The sequence below is a fragment of the Prionailurus bengalensis genome, chromosome A2 (assembly GCF_016509475.1).
Source record: "Prionailurus bengalensis isolate Pbe53 chromosome A2, Fcat_Pben_1.1_paternal_pri, whole genome shotgun sequence".
NCBI lineage: Eukaryota > Metazoa > Chordata > Mammalia > Carnivora > Felidae > Prionailurus > Prionailurus bengalensis.
In genome coordinates this window covers 98,709,420-98,733,774 of record NC_057348.1, presented here as the reverse complement: position 1 = coordinate 98,733,774, position 24,355 = coordinate 98,709,420, and the positions used below count along the sequence as shown (strand labels likewise).

The 24,355-nt window shown below is 41.5% G+C and overlaps 1 protein-coding gene across 5 annotated transcripts in view; it reads left to right on the top strand.

Annotated features, from left to right (window-relative positions):
- SLC25A13 (solute carrier family 25 member 13) overlaps positions 1-24,355 on the top strand; it is a 185,461-nt gene that overhangs the window by 54,004 nt on the left and 107,102 nt on the right. For 4 of the 5 annotated variants that reach the window (XM_043588929.1, XM_043588930.1, XM_043588932.1 and 1 more), the window contains one exon: positions 16,976-17,091. The exons of the other annotated variant lie outside the window; for it this stretch is intronic. In XM_043588929.1, the coding sequence (XP_043444864.1) occupies positions 16,976-17,091 (116 nt within the window). The remainder of the gene's footprint in view (positions 1-16,975; positions 17,092-24,355) is intronic. 5 annotated transcript variants of the gene reach the window in all.

The following is a 24,355-nucleotide window of genomic DNA, read 5'->3' as shown; positions in this document are numbered from 1 at the left end:
TCCCCTGATCACTCTGTCTCTGTCTGTCTGTCTGTCTGTCTCTCTCAAAATAAATAAACTTAAAAAAATTGTTAAACAAATTAAAAAATGGGATATGATAAAGGATGCAGATGGCCATCTAGATGGAAGAGATGCATAGGCATGGTATGGGGCAGTGGATATGGAGATTCCATGCCCTCCCCCAGAGCTGCCACATGTTCACCAATCTGGAAGCTCTCTGAGCCCTTTTGGGATTTTTATGGAGGATTCACCCATTTCTAGCACCTCTGTCCTCTCTAGAGAATGGGGGATGAGCTGAAAATTCCAAGCTGTCATCACGGCTTGCTTTTTTCGGTGACCAGCCCCTATTCAGGAACCCACCCAGAGTCATCTTACTAAAACAAAGACACTGCTGTCACCCAGGAAGTTCCAAGGGGGTTAGGAGCTCTGTGCCAGGAAGAAGGGGCAGGGATCTGTCTATTTTTCTGTTCTATCACAGATCTGCACAACAAAATCCAGTGATAATATTTCTCTTCAGGTTAACATATTTTCTCCCTCACACCTTCTGGAAATACTGCTTTCGGGACACCCATCCCATTCTCTTGCCTCCCTGATTATTCTTTCTGAGCCCTGTTTTCAGATACGTCCTCATCTCCCATTCTCAGAGCTCAGTCCTTGGGACTTCTTGTTTCTTCTCACACTTCTTGGTGATCTCATTTCCCTTACCTCATGGTTCTAAATACTCCATAACTTTTGCTTTTATATCTGTAGCCCTCTCTTCCCGGTTGAACTCCACAGTCCTCTCTGTTCAGCTGCTTCCTTGAGATTTCCATTTGCATGTTTAGCAGGACTTTGGAAACCTCAAGTGTCCTAAACTGGATTCCTGGTTCTTTTCTCCAAAAGCATTCTTCTTTTCTTATTTGCTGTCTCAGGACGTTCTGTCTCACAGTTGCTCAGGTCCCAAACCCTGGAGACATCCTTGCTTCCTCCTTTTCCTCTCACTTCACATTTAGTCTTTCATCAGATCTACTTGGCTTTACCCTCAAAATATGGTAAAACTCCTTCCCTCCAATTTCTTAGCATGGTGACGAATATCAGCTGCTTCTCAGGTTTCACGGTACCAATATAGACAGTACGAAAAAGGAAGGTGCCAGAAAGTTGACGAAGAAAGGCAAAGACCTAGTAGAAGTCCAAAAAATGAGAGAAGGTCCAAAGGAAAACTCCAAGACAAGCTCAATTGCTTTGTCTTGTTTCCTTAAAGGCAGAGGAGACAAATTATAACAAGTGTCTGACTCCAAGTTCATAACTGCTGTGGCCCTCTCTGGAGGGCTGATGGTTTGAGGCTCCCTGACTGGAGCATGCTAACAAAGAGCCCATGTAACCCGCACTGGGAAAGATAGTGATGCACCAGCTGCTGGTGAAGATGCGTAAAAGCTGCAGCAGGGAAGCAAAGGTACATACCACTGAAGTTCAGCTTCACTTTTCTCTTTTCTTCAAGCTCATCTAAATGTAAATTTTCAAAAAGAAAACTGTATTACATGAGCACCAAAAAGAGAAAAAAAGGGAGAAGAAACTAAAACTCTTCATTAACTCACTCCATAGTGATTCTGTGCAACTGGTGAATGGCATGTGGCCCCCAGTTGGCTAGTTCTTTAGATTGATTGCTAGTGAATAATCGAGCTCCCAGTGTGACCCTGCATTTCACATGAGTTAGGTTTTTTTTTTTTTAATTCCATTTGTAGCATTGTGGCAGACAGTTACAGGATATCCAGAATGTGACCATTTCTTTCCTTCTGTGCTGCTAGTATCATTGTCTGAGGCAAGATCATCTCTCACTCAGATTATTGTCATAGCCTCTTAACAGATCTCCCTGCTTGTAGATTTCCTTCAGTCTGTTCAGCACAGAAACCAGAGTGATCCCGTTCATACCTAAGTTGGATCATGGCACTCTCTGGCTCTCCATTTCACTCAGATCAAAAGCCCGAGTCCTTACTGTGGCCAGTGAGGCCTAGCAGTGGCCATTTTCCTTCCCTTCCCCCCTACTTCATCTGCTTCTGTTCTTCCTCCTAATACTTTGTCCCAACCCCTTTATTGATCTTGCTGCACCTTGAGCACATCTTGATTAGTCTCACCTCAGGGCCTTTGCACTTCCTCTTCCCTCAGGAAGCTCACTCATTTCTTTTAGGTCTTTGCTCTGATAACACTTCCTTAGGGAGGTTTTTCCCTGCGCATACTATTTTAAGTTGTACCCCCACCATGCCTTTTCCTTCATAAGGATTTTATTTATTGTTTTATTATCTCCCTCTCCACCTTCTGGCACACACTTGCCTGTAAGCTCCAGGAAGGCGGGGATATTTGTCTGTTTTGTTCACTGCTGACTCTGCAGATCATAGGTCAGTGGGTTGGCACATGGTAGCACTCCATCAGTATGTTTTGAATGACTCTGAATGGATTGGACACATAAAGTGCCATGAGTGTATGACATATTAGTATTGAGATGATGAGGGGATGAGATTCTCAGGTTCTCTTTTTGGTTCCATATTGAAATTCAGCATGTTATAATCCCTGATTGTCCTTTTTCTCCTAGGAACACTAACATTTTATGCAGGCTGTCTCTGTAACAGGTGCTGAAATTTTTAGCAAATCTTTTATCTTCTCCTGTCTTCACTTTTATCTTCTCTAAATAGGCTGGTGCCACCATAGTCTGGGGTCATTCTAGTTTTTGTAAAATTGCTCTGAGGAATTCTTTGCATCGAGAAAACCACTCATAGGATTAGGTTCGTGATCCTTTTTAGACTCCTACCCTGCCCTTCAGCACCTTGTGAAGGCCTCAGTGTTCACTGCCTGCTGTCCCCTCTGGTCCATTCAGCTCTGTCCCCTGCCCTTCTCCGTGTTTATGGTCTAGTGAGTTCAGACCTTCTGCAGTAGAGTTAAAGAAATATAGTCCTGTGTTACCTCTTAATGCATTTTAATTCACATTATCCTTCTGGTTATTGATGTAGAATATAATTTTTAAATTCACTAAGGGTGTTACATTTCCATGGGAGAAAACCCTTTTTGAAAGTATCTGAGGACGGGGCGCCTGGGTGGCGCAGTCGGTTAAGCATCCGACTTCAGCCAGGTCACGATCTCGCAGTCCGTGAGTTCGAGCCCCGTGTCAGGCTCTGGGCTGATGGCTCGGAGCCTGGAGCCTGTTTCCGATTCTGTGTCTCCCTCTCTCTCTGCCCCTCTCCTGTTCATGCTCTGTCTCTCTCTGTCCCAAAAATAAATAAAAAACGTTGAAGAAAAAAAAAAATTTAAGAAAGTATCTGAGGAATGTGTAATTCATATCGAAACCCTCTTTCTATGCCTTTTATGATGTCCTGACCAGTGCTTGCTTTCTTCTTACAGTTTTTGGGTTTTTTCTGGTTTTTTTTTTTTTTTTTGAAGTCAGGAAGTAAAACAGTCACCAGCTTACTGAAGGAAAAAGCATTAAAGCGCTGATGTTGCTTTTCCACAATTAGCAATAATTATAGCCAGAAAAAGCAAAAGCGCCTCTTATAAAAAAAAGTCTCTCTATAAAAAAGTCTTATAGCTTAATTTGCTTTTGCAAAAATATAAAGTACTCCCAACAGTTTCTAATTTTGATTACTCTTTACAATCGCTATTCTGTGTTGTAATTGTCTGCTTTTAAAAAAGCTTGGTATTGTGAGGAGACCTTTAGAAATAGGACTTGTTAATGAATACAGAGATAGTGTGGAATAGGATGGGGAAACCTGTTGGGCAGAAAATTTTTCCTTTCTTACCTGTTTTCAACATTTATATAGGTTCTTCCAGAGAATAAAATAAAATGTAAACCTATGTAGACCAGGCTCAAGCAGTTATAATAAATGCTTTTGGTTCTTTTCATGAGAATCTACATTTGTGGGTGGCCTGTGTTAGCAGGTGAATTCATTATATTTTGTTCGTGTTTATTTGTGTAGCAAAATACAATTAAATATGAAAAATTTCTTTTTTCTTTTCTAGACCTTTACCAGTTCTTAGGCAAGCAAATTTTGTTCATGTAGTAGAATTTTAATTAATCTTTACTGGGGATAAGGATGGAAATAGCATTTTGTATATTGTGGATTTGGGGTAAAATCCAGAAACATCACTTCCACTGTTAGGAGCAGAAATCAATTTTTGTTTCAATTCTCAGTAACATTTCTGAAGTGATTAGGCTACTTTTTGCAATAATGGCAGTTTATACAATTTAGTTTTAATTTAAAAATTTTATTTGAAATCCTAGAGTGTCTTAGATAATCATTAAGAACATAAATTCTCATAGAAGCTTCAGTGATGTGACTGAATCTCTGCTGATCCCAGTATATCCTTGGAAATGTTTGACTTAAAGATTGATTGGGGCTATCAATTTGTTTCTCATGATTTACCTCATTTTAGAGCAGAGTGCTAAAACGAAAATGGAATATACATTTAATATCAAATATATATATCAAATATATATATATATATTTGATGAGCACCATTTGGAGCTCATTTGGTGCTCATATATTATTTGATATAATATCGTATGTGTGTGTGTGTGTGTGTGTGTTTGTGTTTTCTGACCACATCTCAGCCCATGGACCGAACACAGTGATTAAGATTTTATTCAAGCAGCTACATGAATATTCGTGGAATAGTGGAAGGGGAAGCTTGGTACCTGAAGCTAAGTCATTGCATTTTGTGTGGCCATTTCTTCCTTGTTGTGGATTAGAAAACAGATGTGGGAGGGAGAAAAAAAAGATCTCAGCTCATCATCCTAGTTGTACCTGGGATCTCCATCCCCATTACCAAGAACTCATGTGTTCTTGGCAGAGCTTTCTTTTTAGTTACTCTTAGGTTGACCTGACAGCTTTGCAGCTCACTCCTGAGCCTGGAACACTTTTGATCTCCACCCCGGTCGGTCTTGAACCCCATCCTCTACTTCCTTTCCAGGCCTTTGAAGCCTGTCTTCCTCCTATACTGGGAAAGGTGAGAAAGTATATCGGAGATGGCTGTGCCCTTTGATGACTTGTTTCCATTTTGTGCATGCCCTTTAAAATTAACATCAAATATTTGGAGGCCCTTTGTAATGCAGGTGATAGAGGACAAACTGTAATTGCTTTTTGACTGAAATTTTAGACTTACATAGAATTACCACGTGCCTCAGAAAAATCAGAAGTCTGTTGTTTTGGAACGGAAAGGTGTGTGGGGAAGTTCTAAGTGTGGAGACTGTGTTTGTAAAGCAAGCGCATTGTTTTGCTTTTTTTTAATGTTTATTTTTGAGAGAGAGAGCATGTGTGAGTGGCGGGTGGGGAGGCGATGAGGGGTGCAGAGGATCTGTAGTGGGCTCTGTGCTGACAGTAGAGAGCCCAGTGTAGGGCTCGAACTCACCAATTGTGAGATCATGACCTGAGCCAAAGTTGGACACTTAATCGACTGAGGCACCCAGGCGCCCCGCACATTGTGTTTCTTAGACATGGATGTTTGTGTGGAGTGGCATAGGATGGAGGGCTGATGCAGATTATTGGGGATGGTGGCTACTCTTGATGGAGGCCGTTGGCTCTGAAAAACTCTGTATAAACTGCATGTTGCCATATCCGAGCTATGGAACACATTAGTAACTTTTAAATATTTAAGATATTTTAGATAATGCATAATGTCTCCCATACTTTCTATTTATTGCTACATGCCTTGATTTTTAAGTACCTTATCCTCTAAATTAATGGTGGGGTGTCTTCTCCCCACCTTGTCAGAAAACAGTAAAAGTCTTATGATCTGAGATGCAAGTGCTGGAATTATTTTGCAACTTTGAGTAAATTTAAAGTAAACTTTGAGTAAAAAACCCAATCCTTCTTTGCTTACATTGAATATTATAAGAAGTGTTATCCCTGAAACTTGGTCTGAATTCTCCTATGTTATCAGAAATTTCTGCAAATTCAATTTGGAATCAACACGTGGGCATTGTTTTGTTCTTTTTCGTCGTCTTAAATACAGAAAATCATAATCTATTTTAAGCTTCCTATAAATGATGGAGCACTTGTTTACATGGGTAAAATGACTCTATCTAAGTAGTGTATTGAAGTTCATGTTAATGTTTGCTATTTAATGACACCTAATGATATTCAATGAAGGGTTATGCTAAACCGAAGAGAAAATGTGTTACCCAGGCAACTGCCTCAGGCACACTAAAGATGCAGGCATATGGCTCTATAGTACACATTATTTCAGCATCTTTAAGCATAAAGAGCCACACATGTAATTGACTGTGAAAAATTACTGCTCAGTTACTGTATTGTACGGTCATAATAGAAGTAAATGAATACGTCATTGTTGTTGGAACAAGTCTGTTGGGAATCACTTGTAGACTCTACTATTTAAGAAGCAAAAATACAATAAGAAGAAAATAGCTGGTTTAATTAACATGTAAAATTGGGTTAATTTGAATTCAGCTGGCACAGCAAATATTAATGTTGGCTTTTTTGTGTGTGTGATATTTGGGCTCAAGCCTGTGTACTTTATTTCTTCTTGCCCACAGCATGAATAATTTTATTTCTTAAAATATGATAAAGGCTATTTCAGTCACTTAATTTTTGCTTTGCCAAACGCTTATGTCATCACATTGAAGAAGGTTTTCATGTGTATCCATAATGTAAGACTTACAGTTGAAGGGAAAAAAAAGTTAAAATACTTCTGAGTAATCGATAATGTTCCCTGAAAAGGGACAGTAAAACTTAATTTCATGTGTTTTGTAAAAATTTAGTTTACTGCTTATTTTTGATTTTTTTTTTTAATAGATGAACCAGGAATTGTCGTTGGCAGATGCAAGAAAGTAGCACATTTGCTCTTGTCACTTTCTGTGTGTCTGTGCTTAGGTGCTTATTTGTTTTCAGACATCACTGTAATCATCATTACCTGGCTTCAAAGATGCAGAAAAGTACACTGAGAGAGGCGTTGTGTCCCAATTAAAAAATCATTTAACTCAGTCGATATCTGGTGTTTTCAAATGCTATATAAGCAAAGAAACACCCATAGTTAATATGGGCATCTGCTAAAAGTGTTCATGAGAAAATTCTGTTCTTCAGCCTGTTTTCCGGGCTTTTTAAGTACTCACACAATCTCTTGAGTGGAAGGTACCTTTTGTGCTTTTCAGCTCTGAACCAAAGGAACAATCAAACTGAAGACTCAAGTCAGATAAGTAAAGGGTTCCACAGTGTGTGCTCTACTGGAAGCGTTTAAACCACCTGGTTACTCCGTGGCAACCAAACAACTAACCTGCTGCTTTATGCAGAGTGATAGCCAGTGTATAGTGGTCACTTAAAAAATGCTAGTGAACAAATTCGGTGCTTACTCGCATTTCAGGTCCTGATTTCTTACCTAAAGCTTATATCCCCATTGTCCTTCTTCATTTACCATGTTAATGAAGTTGAAGCCTTCTCATCCAGCCTTAGAAGAACAAAAGAAGATCTAGGAAATATAAATATATTTTCAATCTATTTTGCTTACCTAAGTGAATTTTCCATTGTGGTTTAAAACTACTTCCCCCTCCCTTTAAAGAAAATTTTTTTTTAATGTTTATTTATTTTTGAGACAGAGGCAGAGCATGAGTGGGGGAGGGGTAGAGGGAGAGAGAGAGACACAGAATCTGAAGGAGCCTCCAGGCTCTGAGCTGTCATCACAGAGCCCAACGCAGGGCTCAAACTCACGGACCATGAGATCATGACCTGAGCCAAAGTCTGACGCTCAACCAACTGAGCCACCCAGGTGCCCTCTCCCTTTTTTTCTTTTAAACGAGTGGTCTTTCTATTCCCTTTTAATTCTTTTCCTCCTTTAAGGCAACCTCCAATTTAAAATGACTTGTTTATGTTTTTTTTTTAAACTTAATACCCTTATCCTTTTAAAAGAAATACGAATCTTTGGGTAGATCTCAAAATGCTGTATACCCCATGATGTAATTAAGATACAGGATATTTATGCTGCACATTATTAAATTCTGTCAATATTGGTTATTAGACAAAATGGAAACAATGTCATATAAGATAGCTTTTTAGGTCCCCCCCCCCCCCCCGCAATGCTTATTGGCATTTAAGAACGAACAGGATATTTGTCTAGAGCCTTACAAGGATAGAGAACATGATTTGTCTCTGGGGGCATTCTTTTCCTTGATCCAGTACTACTCTTGTGGGCATTGGCCGTGATCAGAACTTTTTTATGACTCAAGGTTTAAAAGGTTGGAGAGGTGACAGGACATGACATATTCTCCTGAGGTCATTGGGGAGTGGATAGTAGTATTTAACAAAGAAGAGAAGAAGGAATGGGGTATAGAATGTGTATAGGTGGGAGACATTTTTGAGTGTGTAGTTCAGTGAACTATTAACAAAAAGTAGAATGGGGGTGAGTCATACCTGTTAAATATGTTTGATCCCTCTGATAAGGAAATGTTGGAGGTATAAGAATGCCCTCTATAAATCCCAGTAGTTGGCACAGGCAGCTTTGGGTAGCCCAGCGCTGTTTGGAGTGAACTGCAAGGCGTGGACAGACAGGTAGATCTGGAAGTATGGGCTTATCACTTACTGGGTCAAGGTCACAATTACAAGGGAGGGACTATGATATTTATCTACGTTTGGCAATATAGAGGCAGTGATCTATGCAGAGGTGATATTTATAGGCTAAACTTGTGATAACAATACAGTAAAGTTGCTAATAAAATCTTTAATAGGTTTTCAAAGCCAGGCAGTAGCATGCTTGTTTGAACAATATTCAGTCTGCCAGATTTCACTGGAGCCAATGAATTTAAATAGCCCCTTGGCAAATGCTGCAGTGAGGTTTGAACCCAAGTGCATGTAGAGCTGAGGAGCCCAGCTGGCCTCTGGACACATATACTCCTGGCAATGCCAAGGCCAGTGCTGGAAGAAAACGGGATAGTAGACTGAAATGCATTGGATAGATCCTCCCTCATAGATCGGGAGAGGAGATCTGCTCCAACTTGTGCAGCAAGATCATTCAGCCACTTAGGCAAAGGAAGAAGTAGAACTTGGGCCTTTTTCCACTTTACTACTGATGATTTTAGGACGTAAAATCCATCATCTGCCTAACTAGTAGTTTTCATATCCTCTGTAACTACAGGGCCTCAGAGTTTGTGCCTCTGGTTGCCATAATCTCTGCATCCACAGGCCACTGGGCTTCCGGGGTGGGGAGGGGGGTGGGGGTGGTGGTGCCTGATTTGCCCCTGGGCTTTATAAATTGTGTGCTGTGACTTCTTGGACAGAGCCTGGATCTGAACCCTTTCCATTCTGTTCTCTCTCCTGCTAAGCTTTAGGCCTAGCCTGCTGCAGCCACTGGGGACTGGGCTCACTTCTTCTCCCTGCAATCCGTGTTCCTCAGTATCCTGAGTGTTCTTTCCATGCAATCCCATCACTGCTGGGCATAAAGCCCTCCAACAGTGGCTGTCCCCCATGCATGCTTGCGTTGAAATCCACATAGCCTCGTATGCTCAACGCACTCCCTCATCCCTGTCTCCCTTCAGCTTCCCTCCTCCCCTGTTTCCGGCCCTCTGGTGGCTCCCTGCCCCATGGGTCTTGCCAAGATTGGCCTGTCTTAGGGCCAGCCTCTCACCGAGGTTCTTCTGTCCCAAATACTCTTGCTCCATATCTTCCCAGTGCTTTCTCCTCATCATTGAGACTTACTGCCACCTCCCAAGAGGCATTTGCGGGCCACATAGGCAGACAGCCCATGTCCCATCCATATCATTCTCAAGCTTGGCTATACTTGGGAAGGTTGAAAAAAAAAAAATGACTTCTCAGGTCCCTCCTAAGACCAATTAAATAGGCTCTCTGGGGCTGAGAAGCACTGCTTTAAAGCATTTCTTTTATCTTCTACACAGAAGTTAGCTGATTATGAATCATCTTATTTTTACGTATGTATGTTTGTGCTCATTGCCTGCCTTCTCCACTACAGTGGAAATCCTTGAGATGTGGATTCTGTCCATCTTCTTCATTTTCATGGTGTCCTTAGTGCCTAGGGGCTTGCCTGGTATATAGAAGGTGCAGGGAACATATTTGCTTGGTGGCCTGAACAATGTATATTTGCAAGGCATTTGGGAGGGAGATAAGGAGGTGGAAAACCCCCAAAGCTATTAAAGATGTTAAAACGATAGAGGCCAAAACTCTTTTGCTCAACTGGAGATCTCAGGAAAGCCGAGTTCTGTGTTTGTTTCCCCCCCCACCCCCCGCCCTTGACATTCTCAGATACTTGAACCTGGGTGGTCTGGTGGTTGGGACCCAGTTTTTGGAGTTCGATTTTACTTTTATCTCTGCCATTAATCCTGGACAATCGTTTGGCTTCTGTTGTAACACACGGAAGAGGGTTATAAGGAGAAGTTATTTTTGCGAAGCGCTCTTGTGGTTAGGAACCTTAAGTAAAAGTGGTAATTGGGTTTTGATATGGTGCATTGTCTACATCCAAACTTCCTGAAAGCTGAACAGATCAGATCCTTATGTGCAGTTGCTTAAATTTTCCTAGCCACAGAGTTGGCCTGGAGGTGGGAGCCAGGCAGGAGATGAAAGGGACCGCATGGGCATAAGCCGCTGCTGAGCGAGAATAAGCAACAGCAGGAGGAAGAGAGAAACTGGAGGTTGTCCACCTCAGATAGCCAGTTAGTGTGACTCTTTCCATCATTTGTTTCTTTTTTCAGTACCCCCCTCCAAACACCCCCATCCCTTATTCAGGCCTTCTGCCACTACCTAAGTTTATTAAATCCTTGATGTTTGGTTTCATATAAATTTTAATTTTTCTCTTATTACAAAAGTAATTCAGTATGTGTATTACTGAAAAGAGTAGAAAATATGGGCAAGCAAAAAGAGAAAAACCCTAAATTTCTAATATTTTAACTACCTAGAGAGAACCACTGTTAATACTTTGGCATACATCCTTCACACTTTTGTGTATGTGTATAAAGTATTATTTTTGTCCATTTTTAACAAAATGGGATTGTTTTTTAGATACATTTGTATAACCAATTTTTTACCTAATGTGAATTTGTGTATGTAGCAATTATAGTGGTTGGATAGTATTCTATATATGGATGTTCCTTTATGTAATCAGTCACATATGTTTGCATATTGAGGTTGTTTTCACTTTTTGCACTAATATCAACAATGCCACTTGGACATCCCTGTACATAAGTTTGTACACCTTCATTTGTGGGGTCAAAGAGTGTGGGCGTTTTTAAGACTGTTGCTGTGTCGTCAGATTGCCCTGTCCTGAGGGTGTGGCACCATATACTTGCATGCCCTCGTTGTAAGGAGCCCTTCCTTCCCTTTAGGTCTTCATGGTTCTTCCCTGGGTTCAACCAACATGTCTCCCCAACTGCACACTCTTCTCCTTCCAGCACTGCCAGATTATGGTTTGAAGCACAAAGTCATGTTACTAAGCACCACTGCACCTGCCCTTACCCCAGTGACCTTGCACTTCTAGTGGCTCTTCCCTCCAGCCCTCCTTCCTTGGTTCCTGGCTTGCCATCTGCCCCCTGGGCCGTCAGTTCTTGGGGGGCAGGGGGTGCACTTTTCCCCCGTGTATTCCCAGTACTGGCCTCTGCTCAGCACATAGAGGAGGCACTGATGCCTCATTGCCGTTGCCAGCCTGTCCTTCTCCCACCTCCCATCTCTCCTCTAGCCCGTCTTACCTCTTCTGCAAGACCAAAGGTACATGTCCACTTGGTCATATCTTCCCTCTGATGTCACTTGATCTTACTGACATTCTCCATCACTTTCCTCTCAGTGTGATAATAATCTTTCCTTCCTCTGAATTGCTAAGTAATTTATCTCCGCTTCTGTTACTTGCCACTTTTCCCCATAATATCATGGTATTCTCTATATTTTAAGTGTCTCCAGGCTGAGAGCTATTCCTTGCAAAGCTGAGAGGAGGAGACCTAAAGTTACACCACTGTAAGGACACTCAGGCATCATTTTGGTACGTGTCCTTCTAGTATCTTTCTGTGTGTATAGGTGTGTCGTCTTACACAGCCCTAAGTACAGCATACTGATGCAGTCTACTCTTAATCCTTCTTCTCCTTGGCTCTGTATTTGGTTGTAGTATGTGGTGTTTGGGCTACTTTACCTGGACTTTCAAGGAGTTGTAAAGTTGCTGCTGTTAAAAATGGCTTTAGAGTAAAGAGAATGATGGCTCTGGTGGTTTGAACACAAAACAACTTCCTTAAAAAAAATCTCTGGAGGGGCGCCTGGGTGGCGCAGTCGGTTAAGCGTCCGACTTCAGCCAGGTCACGATCTCGCGGTCCGTGAGTTCGAGCCCCGTGTCAGGCTCTGGGCTGATGGCTCAGAGCCTGGAGCCTGTTTCCGATTCTGTGTCTCCCTCTCTCTCTGCCCCTCCCCCGTTCATGCTCTGTCTCTCTCTGTCCCAAAAATAAATAAACGTTGAAAAAAAAAATTAAAAAAAAAAAAATCTCTGGAGCCAGGAAATGGAGTAGAAACCTACTCCTCCCTCATCTGAGTGGTTGTAGGCCTGTGAAAAAAGTGACTTGTGGGTTTGCTTCTCTTTGCTGACCCACGTCGCACTATCAGTTGCTGTAGGTGAACACTGGTGTCAGACACTGTTCCACGGACACAGTCATGGAGCCACAGTCATCAAAGTTGTGTGATTTATTTCTGAGGGCATCCGGTGTCGTCAGAGAAGTTTTGGGTGGAAAAGGAACCAAGTGAGCTCACCAGCCAGGTCTGAACTTGATTAAGCTTGTATTCTTTGTTGTAATTGATGCTAATACCCATTAAATCTGTAAAGCAAGACCGAAGGACTGTTTATATGAAATATGTGTGTGCGTGTGTGTGTGTTTAAATAGCATGCTGCAAATGAATATATAGTACTATGTAATTATTCTGATAGCTTTCTAGTCAGATTACTTTGAAAATCCAAAATGATCTTGCTGAACAGTAAGACATTATGATTTCATGGTTCATCTGTATACCTCCTACATAGATGTATAATACTTGTATCTAACAGGATTACCAAATTACATACCTTTTTGGTATCTGTAACATGCCTAAAATACCAGAGTATTCATTGGCCAGATATGGTTATGAAACCACATTGACACTGCCAGACAAGGATTTGTTCACCCACATAGATAATGTTCAGGTTTCTCAAACCATTTTGAGAGAGGAAAGATGCTCTTTTTATATATTTAAGCCTTTCTTTCTTCAGACCATTAAATTAAAAAAAAAAAAAAGTGCCTCTTTTTGGAGAACACACTGCTCAATTCGCTTTTAATTAACCTAACGTCTGTGCAAGGATAATTGAGCAAATAGGATTGTTTTCTGCCTTGACAAACTGCCAGCAAGTTAAACTGGGGAGCACTGTGGCTGTGTGGTTGTTGGTACCTACTCAGAGGAGCCCTGGGGTTGGAGTGGCAGTTAGAAGCAAGTAGCCCAGAAACACCTTCCCCTCTCTGCTGCGGCCACGTCGTAGAGGATGCTGAGTGTGCCTCTGGATGGAGATGCTTCTGGACAGTTTCATTCACAGCCTTAAGTAGCCTTTGTTTAAAACCTCCCAGATCTGTGTTTCCAATCTTGGCCTCTGTGTTGGTTCTCTACGGCTGCTGTAACAAAGTACCACAAATAAGATGACTTAAAACACAATAATACATTTACTGTCTCACAGTTCTGGAGGCTGGGATCCAGGGTGTCAGCAAGCGTGGTTTCTTGTCAGGGCCATGAGGGAGCATCTATCTGTTGCACGCCTATCCCCTAGCGTCTAATGATTTGTTGGAAATCTCTGGTATTCCTTGGTTTGTAGAAGCATCTGCTCACTGCCCCTTTATCTTCACATGGTGTTTTTCCTGTGTGTATGTCTGTGTCCACATCTCCCTTTTTTATGTGGACTTCAGTCATACTGACTAGGTGCCCACCCTCTTCCAGTATGAGCTCATCTTCGCTCATTGCATTTGCAACAACCCTATGTCCAAGCAAAGGCATATTCTGAGGTCCTGGGGGTTAGGACTTCATCATGAATTTGAGTGGTGGGGTTCAACTCCTGTCAGCTCCTCTCCCGAGTTTCACGCCGGTCCTTTTGGTTTCCTGCTGGACACCATGTTCAGTGTCCCACTGGTACCTCAAATGCAACATGGTCAGATTTGGTCTTACTGGCTCACAGTCCCTTCTCTCTTTTTCATTTTTTTCTCTTCTTCTTTGTCTTTGGTGGTGGTATCATCGTCTCACTCAGTTATCCAGGTTGGAGGTCTTGGGAGTAGCTAGACCTCTTCCCTGGCCCTCAGCCTCCAACATCCAGTCACCACGAAGTTTCATTTCTGCCTCAACTGCATTTCTCTAGCCTATCCTCTCTTTTCAGTCTTGGTATGGTAGCTCTGGCTTACACCCCTGCTGTCCCCAGCTCGTAGGCTGTCTCCCTGCATCTCGTCTTTGTCCTCTGTGAAATTCATCTTCCACACCAATTCCTTTTCTGTGATATGAACTTGATATTTATTAACTCCCAAAGCCTTCAGTGACTTCTCACTGTTTACAAAAAAGTCGAGATTTTGTAAGGTGACCTTTAAGGTCCTGCTCAGGTGGCCAGCGTTATAGCTCAAGCCACTCTTCACTCCTCACGACCTGTTAGATGCAAGGTCGGCAACACGTGCAGCCTTCCCTTAACCACAGCACACCTCATTTCTTGTCACCTCTGTTCTCTGCTCTGCTCTTTCCTCAGTGTGGAACCACCTCTCTCTGCCCTTCACTCTTCTTTCCACTTTCCCCTACCAGCTGGAATTCTGTCTCAGTCAGATGGAGACCAGGATGCCTGCTGTTTAGTCCCAAATGCGACAAGTGCTTCACCATCACACAGTCATTAACTTCTGATTTCCTCAAAAGTAACATAAGGAGGTTGAAGTAGATGATCTCTAAGATCTTCTCAACTTCAAAATTTCTTCTTTAGGGGCACCTGGGTGGCTCGGTCAGTTAAGCATCTGTCCGACTCTTGATCTTGGCTCAGGTCATGATCACACAGTTTGTAGGTTTGAGCCCTGCCTCAGGCTCCGTGCTGACAGTGTGGAGCCTGCTTGGGATTCTCTCTCTCCCTCTCTCTCTGCCCCTCCCTGTGCGCTCTCTCTCTCTCTTTCTCAAAAACAAACACACATTTAAAATCTCTTCTTGAAATGCCACACTTCCATGAGGTGTTCCCCAGTTTTGTAGCAGAATGGATTGCTCCTCCTTTTATGCCCCTAACACTTTATTTCTTCTTTTACCTTTGACCCTCAGCTTGTGCATTCTGGTGGGTATATGTGCACATGACTGCCTTGCCCTCGCCTAGTAGGTTGTGAGCTCCTTGAGGCCCAACTCCGGCCTTGCTTGCACGTAGATTCTCAGTGAGACAGACTGAATGGTAGAGAAGGTGCTCTGGGCATGCATTCCTCTGTAACACCTGCTGTTCCCCAATGTCTCCGTGCATTCAGAAGGTTGTGTTTTGGGTGGTGAATGACAGCGATAGATAGTATATTGAACACTCCACAGGATTTTCCTTTCTTTGTGACATTATTACAATCAGGTGACATTCTGGGAAACAGCTAACTTTGTTACATGTACTTTGTACAAAAATGTGTTCTCTCTATGAGATGTTTAGAAGTAATTGTTTTGAGAAACATAGGAAAATGCTTCTGTTTTCTTCCTCCCTCTATATCCTCCAGAAACTTGGACTATTTCAGTGTATCATTGGAATATTTGGACAATTAAAATACAAAATAGTGACAAAGAACATTTCTGGAAAAGCTTTTGTTGGTGCATGTACTCCTTGGAAGGCACAGCATCTGTGACTTGTCATGTTGTTCCAAACAACCAGATTTGATTGTGTCATGACCTTGCTCAAAGACTTTCTTTCTTTTCTTTTCTTTTCTTTTTTTTAACGTTTACTTATTTTTGAGAGATAGAGAGAGACAGAGCATGAGTGGGGTAGGGGTAGAGAGAGGGAGACACAGAATCGAAAGCAGGCTCCAGGCTCTGAGCTGTCAGCACAGAGCCCAACGTGGGACTCAAACTCACAGACCGCAAGATCATGACCTGAGCCAAAGTTGGACACTTAACCGACTGAGCCACCCAGGCAGCCCATCAAAGACTTTCAATAACTGCTTGCTTCCTAGAGAGGAAAAACCAGGCCCTTCTTTTGTTTTCATGCCCATCTCTGGCCTGACACTTCTAATCTCATTTCACCATCTTTTCTTTCATGTACTCTACAGTTCCTTGCCATTTTCCTTGTACACGCCCTAGCTTTCTTGCATCTGCTTTTCTGTAAGCATCCCCCAACAGAGTGCCTGCCCTTCTGTGCCCATTACTATACACCTGAATTTCACTCATTTTTCAAGGCCCAGCTTGTATTCCATTTTTGCTACAAAGCTTTTTTTTTGCTTTCCTACTGCAATTCTGTTATCATATTGGTCCCTGTCTTAGGTTGGTCTTCCCTTTATACTATTTCTAGATCTAGGCTAGTGTTATGTGCCTTAGCAGACTAGAAGTTCCTTGGTGTCACATTTCATATCCATTTGTATTCCATCACCCCTAACCATATTATTCCTAGTTGAATCCACATGCGGTCAGTAGGTATCGACAATAAATGAATCTTTGTGAACCATTTTTACATGGTGTATAAAGGTATCAATGAATGACAAAGCTGTGCTGTTTTGCTGCTACACAGTCACATCTTAATCTAAAATAAGCTTTAATTCTAGAGTCCAATGATTTGCCTGAAACAGAAATGCTATGTTGGCTAATACAGTTTACATTTGAAATTATAATTCAAACCTGTCATGTTCTTTAGATTCTGTACATTGTTATTTCAGTCCACTGTATATGAAAGGAAATGCTGAGTGTTTATAAATGTTTAGGTTTGAATTTAATTTTTTGACAGTGACATTTAATTTTTTTCCTCAGTGTGTATTTGTGTATGCTTTTATTTTCTGCAAGCTACTGATTTTATGCTTTGTGCTTGTTTTATGTTGCAGATTAATATCCTTTCAAGAATTCGTAGCATTTGAATCTGTCCTGTGTGCCCCGGATGCTTTGTTCATGGTGGCTTTTCAGCTATTTGACAAAGCTGGCAAAGGAGAAGTTACTTTTGGTAAGGGGTGTGAGTGTGTGTGCACCGAAGTAAGTGCACACTTGAGTGAGCATTTCTTTGCCCCCGTGAATGAAGTGTACGGAAAGGCTTTTAAGAAGTTCAGCACATCCCATTGAGCAAAGATATCTCCACGATTTGGTGCTCCAGTTCAGGTCTTGTTCTTGTTGGGAAAAAAAAGGGATTCTGGCTCAGTTTTGATACTCTGGTTTAGTTTTCAGGCAAGGGAGAGTGCACCTGACTTTTTCACAGGGTCGTAGACTGCGTGAATGCGGCAGGACTTCTGTTGGTTCTCTTCATGATCCGTGGTTCTTCCCACCCGCACGATGAAGGCAGTCATAAACTGCCCTTGAACAGAAGGTTCCGTGCACCCAGTCCTTGGAATGCTGACCTCAGCTCCACAGGGTAGCGTGAGTGCAGAGCCCTGCACAGGACGGCAGCTGAGGGTAGTATGCGCAGAGCAGTGTTCTTTCCAACGGTGCGTACCCCCTTAGTTGGGTTGGTGGTGGTGGCTGTGCTGCCACCTTCTTTATTTTGAAAAGCCAGAACCAAACTCACTGGGATCAGCTGCAGAGCTGCAGAAGACCCAGAAGTCTTTTAAGTATTAGGAGAAAGGAAGTGGCAGCACAGTGGTAGGTTCCTTATGAAAAATAAACTGCTTACTGCGGTTTTTAGAAAGTGCAAAAATAAACTTTTCACACCGAAGATAGAGTTGACAGAAAGTACCACGTCTTCCTTGGACCATGTAGGATCCAGCATATGGTGCTTGTGCCTGCGAACCTGCTGTAGATGGCCCTGCATCTGGGAAAGGGCCCTGTAGGGCTTATGGAGTGGTCATTCAGGGTCGAGATAGCTCATGTGCCTATTTGAAATGTCTTTTTTCGGGCGCCTGGGTGGCTCAGTCGGTTAAGCGTCCGACTTCAGCTCAGGTCACGATCTCACGGTCCGTGAGTTCGAGTGCCACATTGGGCTCTGGGCTGATGGCTCAGAGCCTGGAGCCTGCTTTAGATTCTGTGTCTCCCTCTCTCTCTGCCCCTCCCCCATTCATGCTCTGTCTCTCTCTGTCTCAAAAATAAATAAATGTTAAAAAAAATGAATGTCTTTTTTCATAGTTTCTAATCCATTTAGACTTCTTGGGCTTGTCTTACTTGACAGATTGTCTTACTTGATGGGAGAAATGCACAGATGGGAGGAAAATACAGATGGTATAGTAGAGTACCATCTATTCTAGAATGGTTCAGGAATTGGAGAGACTCACCTACTTCTAGCTCTGCCTCTTTCGTCTCTGAGCAGGTTAATTATCCTCTCAGGTCTTCATTTTCCTTATCAGAAATGAACATAATAACTACATAACATATAGATAAGACAGCATAATAGACTTATTCTAGAAGCCTTCCCCTTTGACACCCTTTTTTCCATGCTCCTTTGACATGACAGTTATTTACAACTAGATCAGCTAGCTTTGCAAGCGCAAAGGCAAAACATGGTTTTGTTTCATGCGATCCAGAAGCTCAGATGCTTTTCATTAGCACTTCATGAGGATGATTTCATATTTAAAAATACCTAGAATAATTTTAGTTTTTTTTTTCCCATCACCTGATTCCTCTTAGTGTCACTGTAACCACAGCTTTTCAGTGGAACCCCAATAAAACATGTCCCCATTGAAACTTTCAAGTAGTTAATGAGTCGCTAGCTCACGGTGGTATTGATTTACCCAATGGAAACCAGTTGGATGGAAGTGTTACAATAGCATTTCCTGGGAATGAACCGAGGAACGCCTGTACCTTTGAGTGAGTTGAGCACCAGCATTCACCCTTTTTGTAGCATGTCTGGAGGGAGAAGTGTGAGAGAGCCGGGATAGAGATGAGGGCACTGAGAAATGGACTGTAGATGCTTTCCTTCCATCATGAGCATGAAGCAGGAAGGGCTCTTGGTGGCACCAGCCACACCACTGGCCTGGCAGAGGAAAGAGGACACTGTCCCCAGTACAGGGACGGATGTGTGTTAGTGTGAGCAGAAGAAAAGAAAGGGTGAAGAAGCAAGAGGCAGGAGAGAGGGTCATCTATGAGGTGTAACAAGAAGAGTGGCCTGAGATTCTGTTTATGCTTCCTCCTAGCAGTTTGTTGATGGGTTTCAACTTCCTGAGCCTTATTTTACTCATCTATAAGATCAGGGTAATAATAATTTGCTTTACCAGGACTATGTGAAGATGAAAATATATACTGCATGTAAAAGTGCTGTCTGGGGAACAAAGGCCTCTATAAAAATACTACTAAAAGAAAAAACTTGAAGAGAGCAAAGGAGGATTTTCTTTTTCTTTTTTTTCTTTTCTTTCTTTTTCTCTTTCTTTTTTTTTTTTTTTTTGGTGGTTGGGGGGCAAGCCCTGCACTTTTAACTTGCAGCGTAACCACTGGCCAATTAGCCAGTAATTTTCTTACTATCTGTTCTGTCCCATCTCTGAAGGCATAAGAGATTGAAATAAGAAATCATGGCTTCGAGGAACTACAAGTCTGATTACATCAGTTGCATGTAACTTGTAGAAGAATGTGTGGCTTCTCTCCCAGTACCGCCCTCCACAGGCAGTTTGTTATAGAGCCTCCCTATCTCACAAAACATATACAGGATATGTGCTGTATCCATTTATGATGAGCTGATGGGGCCCTTGCCCAGTGTGTGTCGGCAGCAGCAGTGGGGTGGGGGGGGGGGGGAGGGAGTCATACAATGTAGCCTGGGCCTTTCTGAGGGATTCATCCCTATTTGGGATTAAACTAAAAGGGTTATGCATACTACAAGGAAGATCCCCAAGTGACCATCAGCTTGCAAAATAATACCTGACTTTCAACATTTTTTCAGAAAGTAGAGAAGCATCATCCAGGAGAGGTGGAAAATCATATGGGGGACATGGGAGCCTAAGGAGTGTTTTGACATCAGGTATCTTTAGAAGAAGCTAGCAATAAGTATGTTTTCCAAGAAAGTCATAATGGGGTTGAAGAAATTTTTTTAAAAAGTGGAGTTGGGCAGAAAAGAGGACTGACTTAATCTTGGTCTCATAAACCCCCAGAATTAAGAGAATCCCAATCTGTGAACTGGGTGTCTCTCTGTGTGATGCTGTTTGAGGTCTGTGCAGTAACACTCCTATGTCTGGTTGCATCCTTAGCTCCTTGTAAACCCTTCACCCAAGAATGGCCCTTTTGTGTTTCAGAAGGTTGCCTGGGTGTGTGTCTTTGGGAGGGGTAAGCCTGAAGAGGTGAGAGAGGAAGGGCTCTTTTTTTCTTTCTTTTTTTTTTTTTAACCTCCCAGATTGGCTCAGTCAGGTGGGGTCATGAGGGAAGCACTGTTTCACAGGATACAGAGGTTCGTCTGGGGCCTTCCCTTGGCCCTGTAGGCAGGCAGGAGAGTGGCCTCAGCTCCCCAGGTTTCCTGGCCTTGCATTTCATCCAGAGGAGAGCAGTAACATTCTTCATCTGTACACATAGTGGGTTTCCACGTGAGGGCTTATTGGAAGCCAGGCTTCCATGACTAAGCTCAGTAGGCACCAGTGTTTGTCAATAAGTCAGCAGTATTCATGCTCTCACTAATGCTGATTCTGGTACACACCAAACAAAAATCAGGTGGTGTGAGGGGCAGATAATCAAGTGTCACATTTCAGTGAAGGCTTGCCCCACTTTCTCGAGGCCTCATTTATGTTTAGCATGTTTTCATGCCTAGATTAGTCCCTGTGTTTGCTACAATGAAAAGATCCTGATTAGGCCAATTTTGTTCCTTTGGTATCTAATTCATTATGTTCACCTGTTTCATTTGAGGGAAAGTGTATCTCCAATATTTTGTTCTTACCGTATTTTCTTACTTTGATACCTGATACTTTTAAATGCATTCTGAAATGTCAACAAATGTGTAACGTGGGTAACAGGATTTCAGCATAAGAAAAAAATTCTACTTAACAGTTTGCAGTTCTGTATGTGTAGAGAAAAAACATTTTGTTCTATTTTTTTTTTTTTGCATTTGTGGCCTATTTTATATATGATGGTGATTTTTTTACTTTTAATCTTTAAAGCATACTGTATATAAGCATAGCATCTGTACAGATGAATGCACAAATCATAAGTGTACATCTTGATGAATTTTTTCACAGTGTGTATAGTTGTTCTGTCATCATCCAGATAAGAAAGAGAATAGTGCCAGCACTCCCTGGGCCCCTTCCCAGTTATTGTCCCCCAGGCCCAGTGGTCACAGCTGACATCTACCGCCATCAGTTGGGTTTGTTTGTTTTTAAACTTGACAAAAATGGAAAGATACAGAATATACTGTTCATCCTGACTTCTTTTACTCAAATAATATTTGTGAGATTCAGCCACGTTTGTGTTGTGTGTATTTTTACTTTGTTGTTTTTCTTTGTTGTATGTATAGTATTCCTCTGTAGGATTCTTTCCTAATTTGCTTATTCATTTTGCCATTGGTAGACGTTTTCACACTTCCAGTTTCGGCAGCTGCAAATAATGGACTTTGAACATTCTTTTATACATCTTTGGGATGTGGGTGTGGCGAGCATTTCTAGGAGTAGAATTTCTGGGTCATAGAAAATGTGTTTATTTGGCTCCCATAGATACTGCCAAACAGTTTTCCAGAGTGTCTGTGCTAGTTTACATTCTCACTGTCAGTGTGTAAGAGTTCTCTTTATTCTATGTCTTGGCTAACACTTGGTATTACTAGTCATTTTTATTTTAGTGATACTTCACCATGTGGCTTTAATTTGCATTTTTCGGATTATTACTGGGTTGTGCAACGTTTAGAAAAGATTTACTCGCCATTCGGGCATCCTCTTTAGTGGTGTCGTGTTTGTCTGGTAGAGAGTGTTCACAGGTTGTGTATCTCACAGATAACTTCACTCTCAGACTTGTACTTCCACTCACTTAATAGAGCCCCAAGGAATAGAAATTCTTGATTTTAATGTAGTTAAATGATCAGCATTTTCTGGTACAGATACTGCTTTCTGTATCCTGTTTAAGAAATCTTTGCTTACCACAAGGTCATGAAGATAGTATCTCCTATGTTCTCTTCCAGAAGTGTTTTCGTTCTCCTTTCAGATTTATATTTTTACTCTTTCTAGAATGTGTTTGGGTTTTTTTCTTTACTTTTGCGTGTAGTGGGGGTCACTCCCCAGTCCCCCTCCCCCCCGGATATCTAGTTTCCCAGCACCATTTATTGAAAGGATTGCTCTTTTATTGTCCTACAGTGATACAGTGATGATAAATCATTCCTCTGTTTGAACTCTGTTCTTCTGTAATTGTCTTTCTGCAGCATCCTATACTTTCTTAATTACTACAGATTTGTAATAAGTCTTGATTTCAGATGAATCCTCCAACTTTATTTTTTAAGATTCTCATGGCTGTTTTTGGCCTTTTGAATTATCAAAACAATTTTAGAAAAAGTAGTTTTCACAAAAATCCTGCTGAGATTTTGAATGCTGTTGCATCGAATGTTTGTAGTATGTTTATGTATATCTATATGTGTATACATTTTTGACTGCCTTAAGGTTTCTTTGAAGTATTTAAATAAAAACTTATTTAGTAATAAATGTTAGTCTGCCTGTTGCACTGCATTTGGAAAATGTAAATTGACGAAGACACAAATTTTGAAGGGGACAGTATATATCTGTGATTCATCATCTAAAGATGCTAGTGGATGTCTGCCATTTTGTAGATGGGTCTGTTGCCAATAGGAATCCATGCTAAACCTTTCAGAAGGAAGGAACAGGACCTATATTTTACCTCTGAACTGAAGAGTAAGCATAGTTTTTTTAAAAAATACATAAATATTAGTCGATTTATATTATGTTAACACATTGAATATAACATGGAACGGAACTTCAGAATACCCAGAATTTGAACATCACTGACACTGTCAAATTTTGACTAATGTAGGGAGAGAAGGATGTACAAAAGAGAGTAAATCATGGTGGCAAGCAAGCAGGATAGGGAGAGGAAAGAGGAAATGGTATTTTTTGATGGTCTAGTCATTTAACCAAAGTAAAGAAATAATAAATAAAGTCACATTATATTAATCATAAATCTCTACACCATTATATAAGGAGATATTCATAAAAACTTCAATTTGTAATATTTAAGGCCTTACCTCTTTAAAATATACATTTTTTGAGTATCAACGTGATTTCCTTTTTTTTTTTTTTGAGCATTGCTTTTATGCTAGATCAGGGACAATAGACTTTTTCTGTAAAGGACCAGAGAGTAAATATTTTAGAGCTTTGTGGGGCCTTAGGGTCTCTGTCACAACTAGTCAACTCTGTTGACTGTTCCCATGGACAGTGTGTAAATGAATGAGTATGGCTATCTTCCAATAAAACTTTACTTATCAAAACAATTGGTGGACCAGTGGAACATAACTTTTCTTACCGGTCCACCAGAGTATTAACAGGAACATGTACAAGTTGATGATGTTAATACTAGGGATTAAGACACTTAATGGGTATGTTCTGATGATATTTGGGTGATTACAATGATTTATGAAACCAAGAAGGTTCTCCTCTGTACACAATATGGTTTGGTTGTCTTTGTTGAGAAAATGGCTTTTGGGGCACCTGGGTGGCTAAGTCAGTTAAGCGTCCAACTTCGGCTCAGGTCATGATCTCACAGTTTGTGAGTTCGAGCCCTGCGTCAGGCTCTGTGCTGACAGCTCAGAGCCTGGAGCCTGCTTCGGATTCTGTGTCTCGCTCTCTCTCTCTGCCTCTCCCCTGCTCACACTCTGTCTCTCTCTGTCTCAAAAATAAATAAAACATTAAAAAAAAAGACTGAGAAAGTGACTTTTGAGCACAAATTTGAAAGAGGTAGGGGAATTGATCATATAGATACAGGGATGGAGGAAGGGGAGAGATTGTCCTAGACTAAAAGAATGGCTGTTGTCCAGGTTCAAAGACTGGACTGTAGTTGGCACATTTGAGGAACTACAAGGAGGACTTGTGTGAGTCAGAGAGAGCTTCATAGGAAAGGAGCTCAGAGAAGTAACAGATCAGATGAAGTAGTAAGGCTCTTCCGATCAAGGTTAGGGCTTGGACCTTGATGGTAAGTGAACTGGGAAACCATCATAGGATTTTTTTTTTTTTTTTTTTTTTTTTTTTTAGCAGAGGAATGATAATGAGCAGGTTTATGTTTTAACAGGATCACTTTGGCTGCTCCTTTGAGAATAGAGCATGGAAGGGACAGAGTAGAAAAAGAACGATCAGTTAGAAAGCTATTGTAGTAATCCAGGTGAA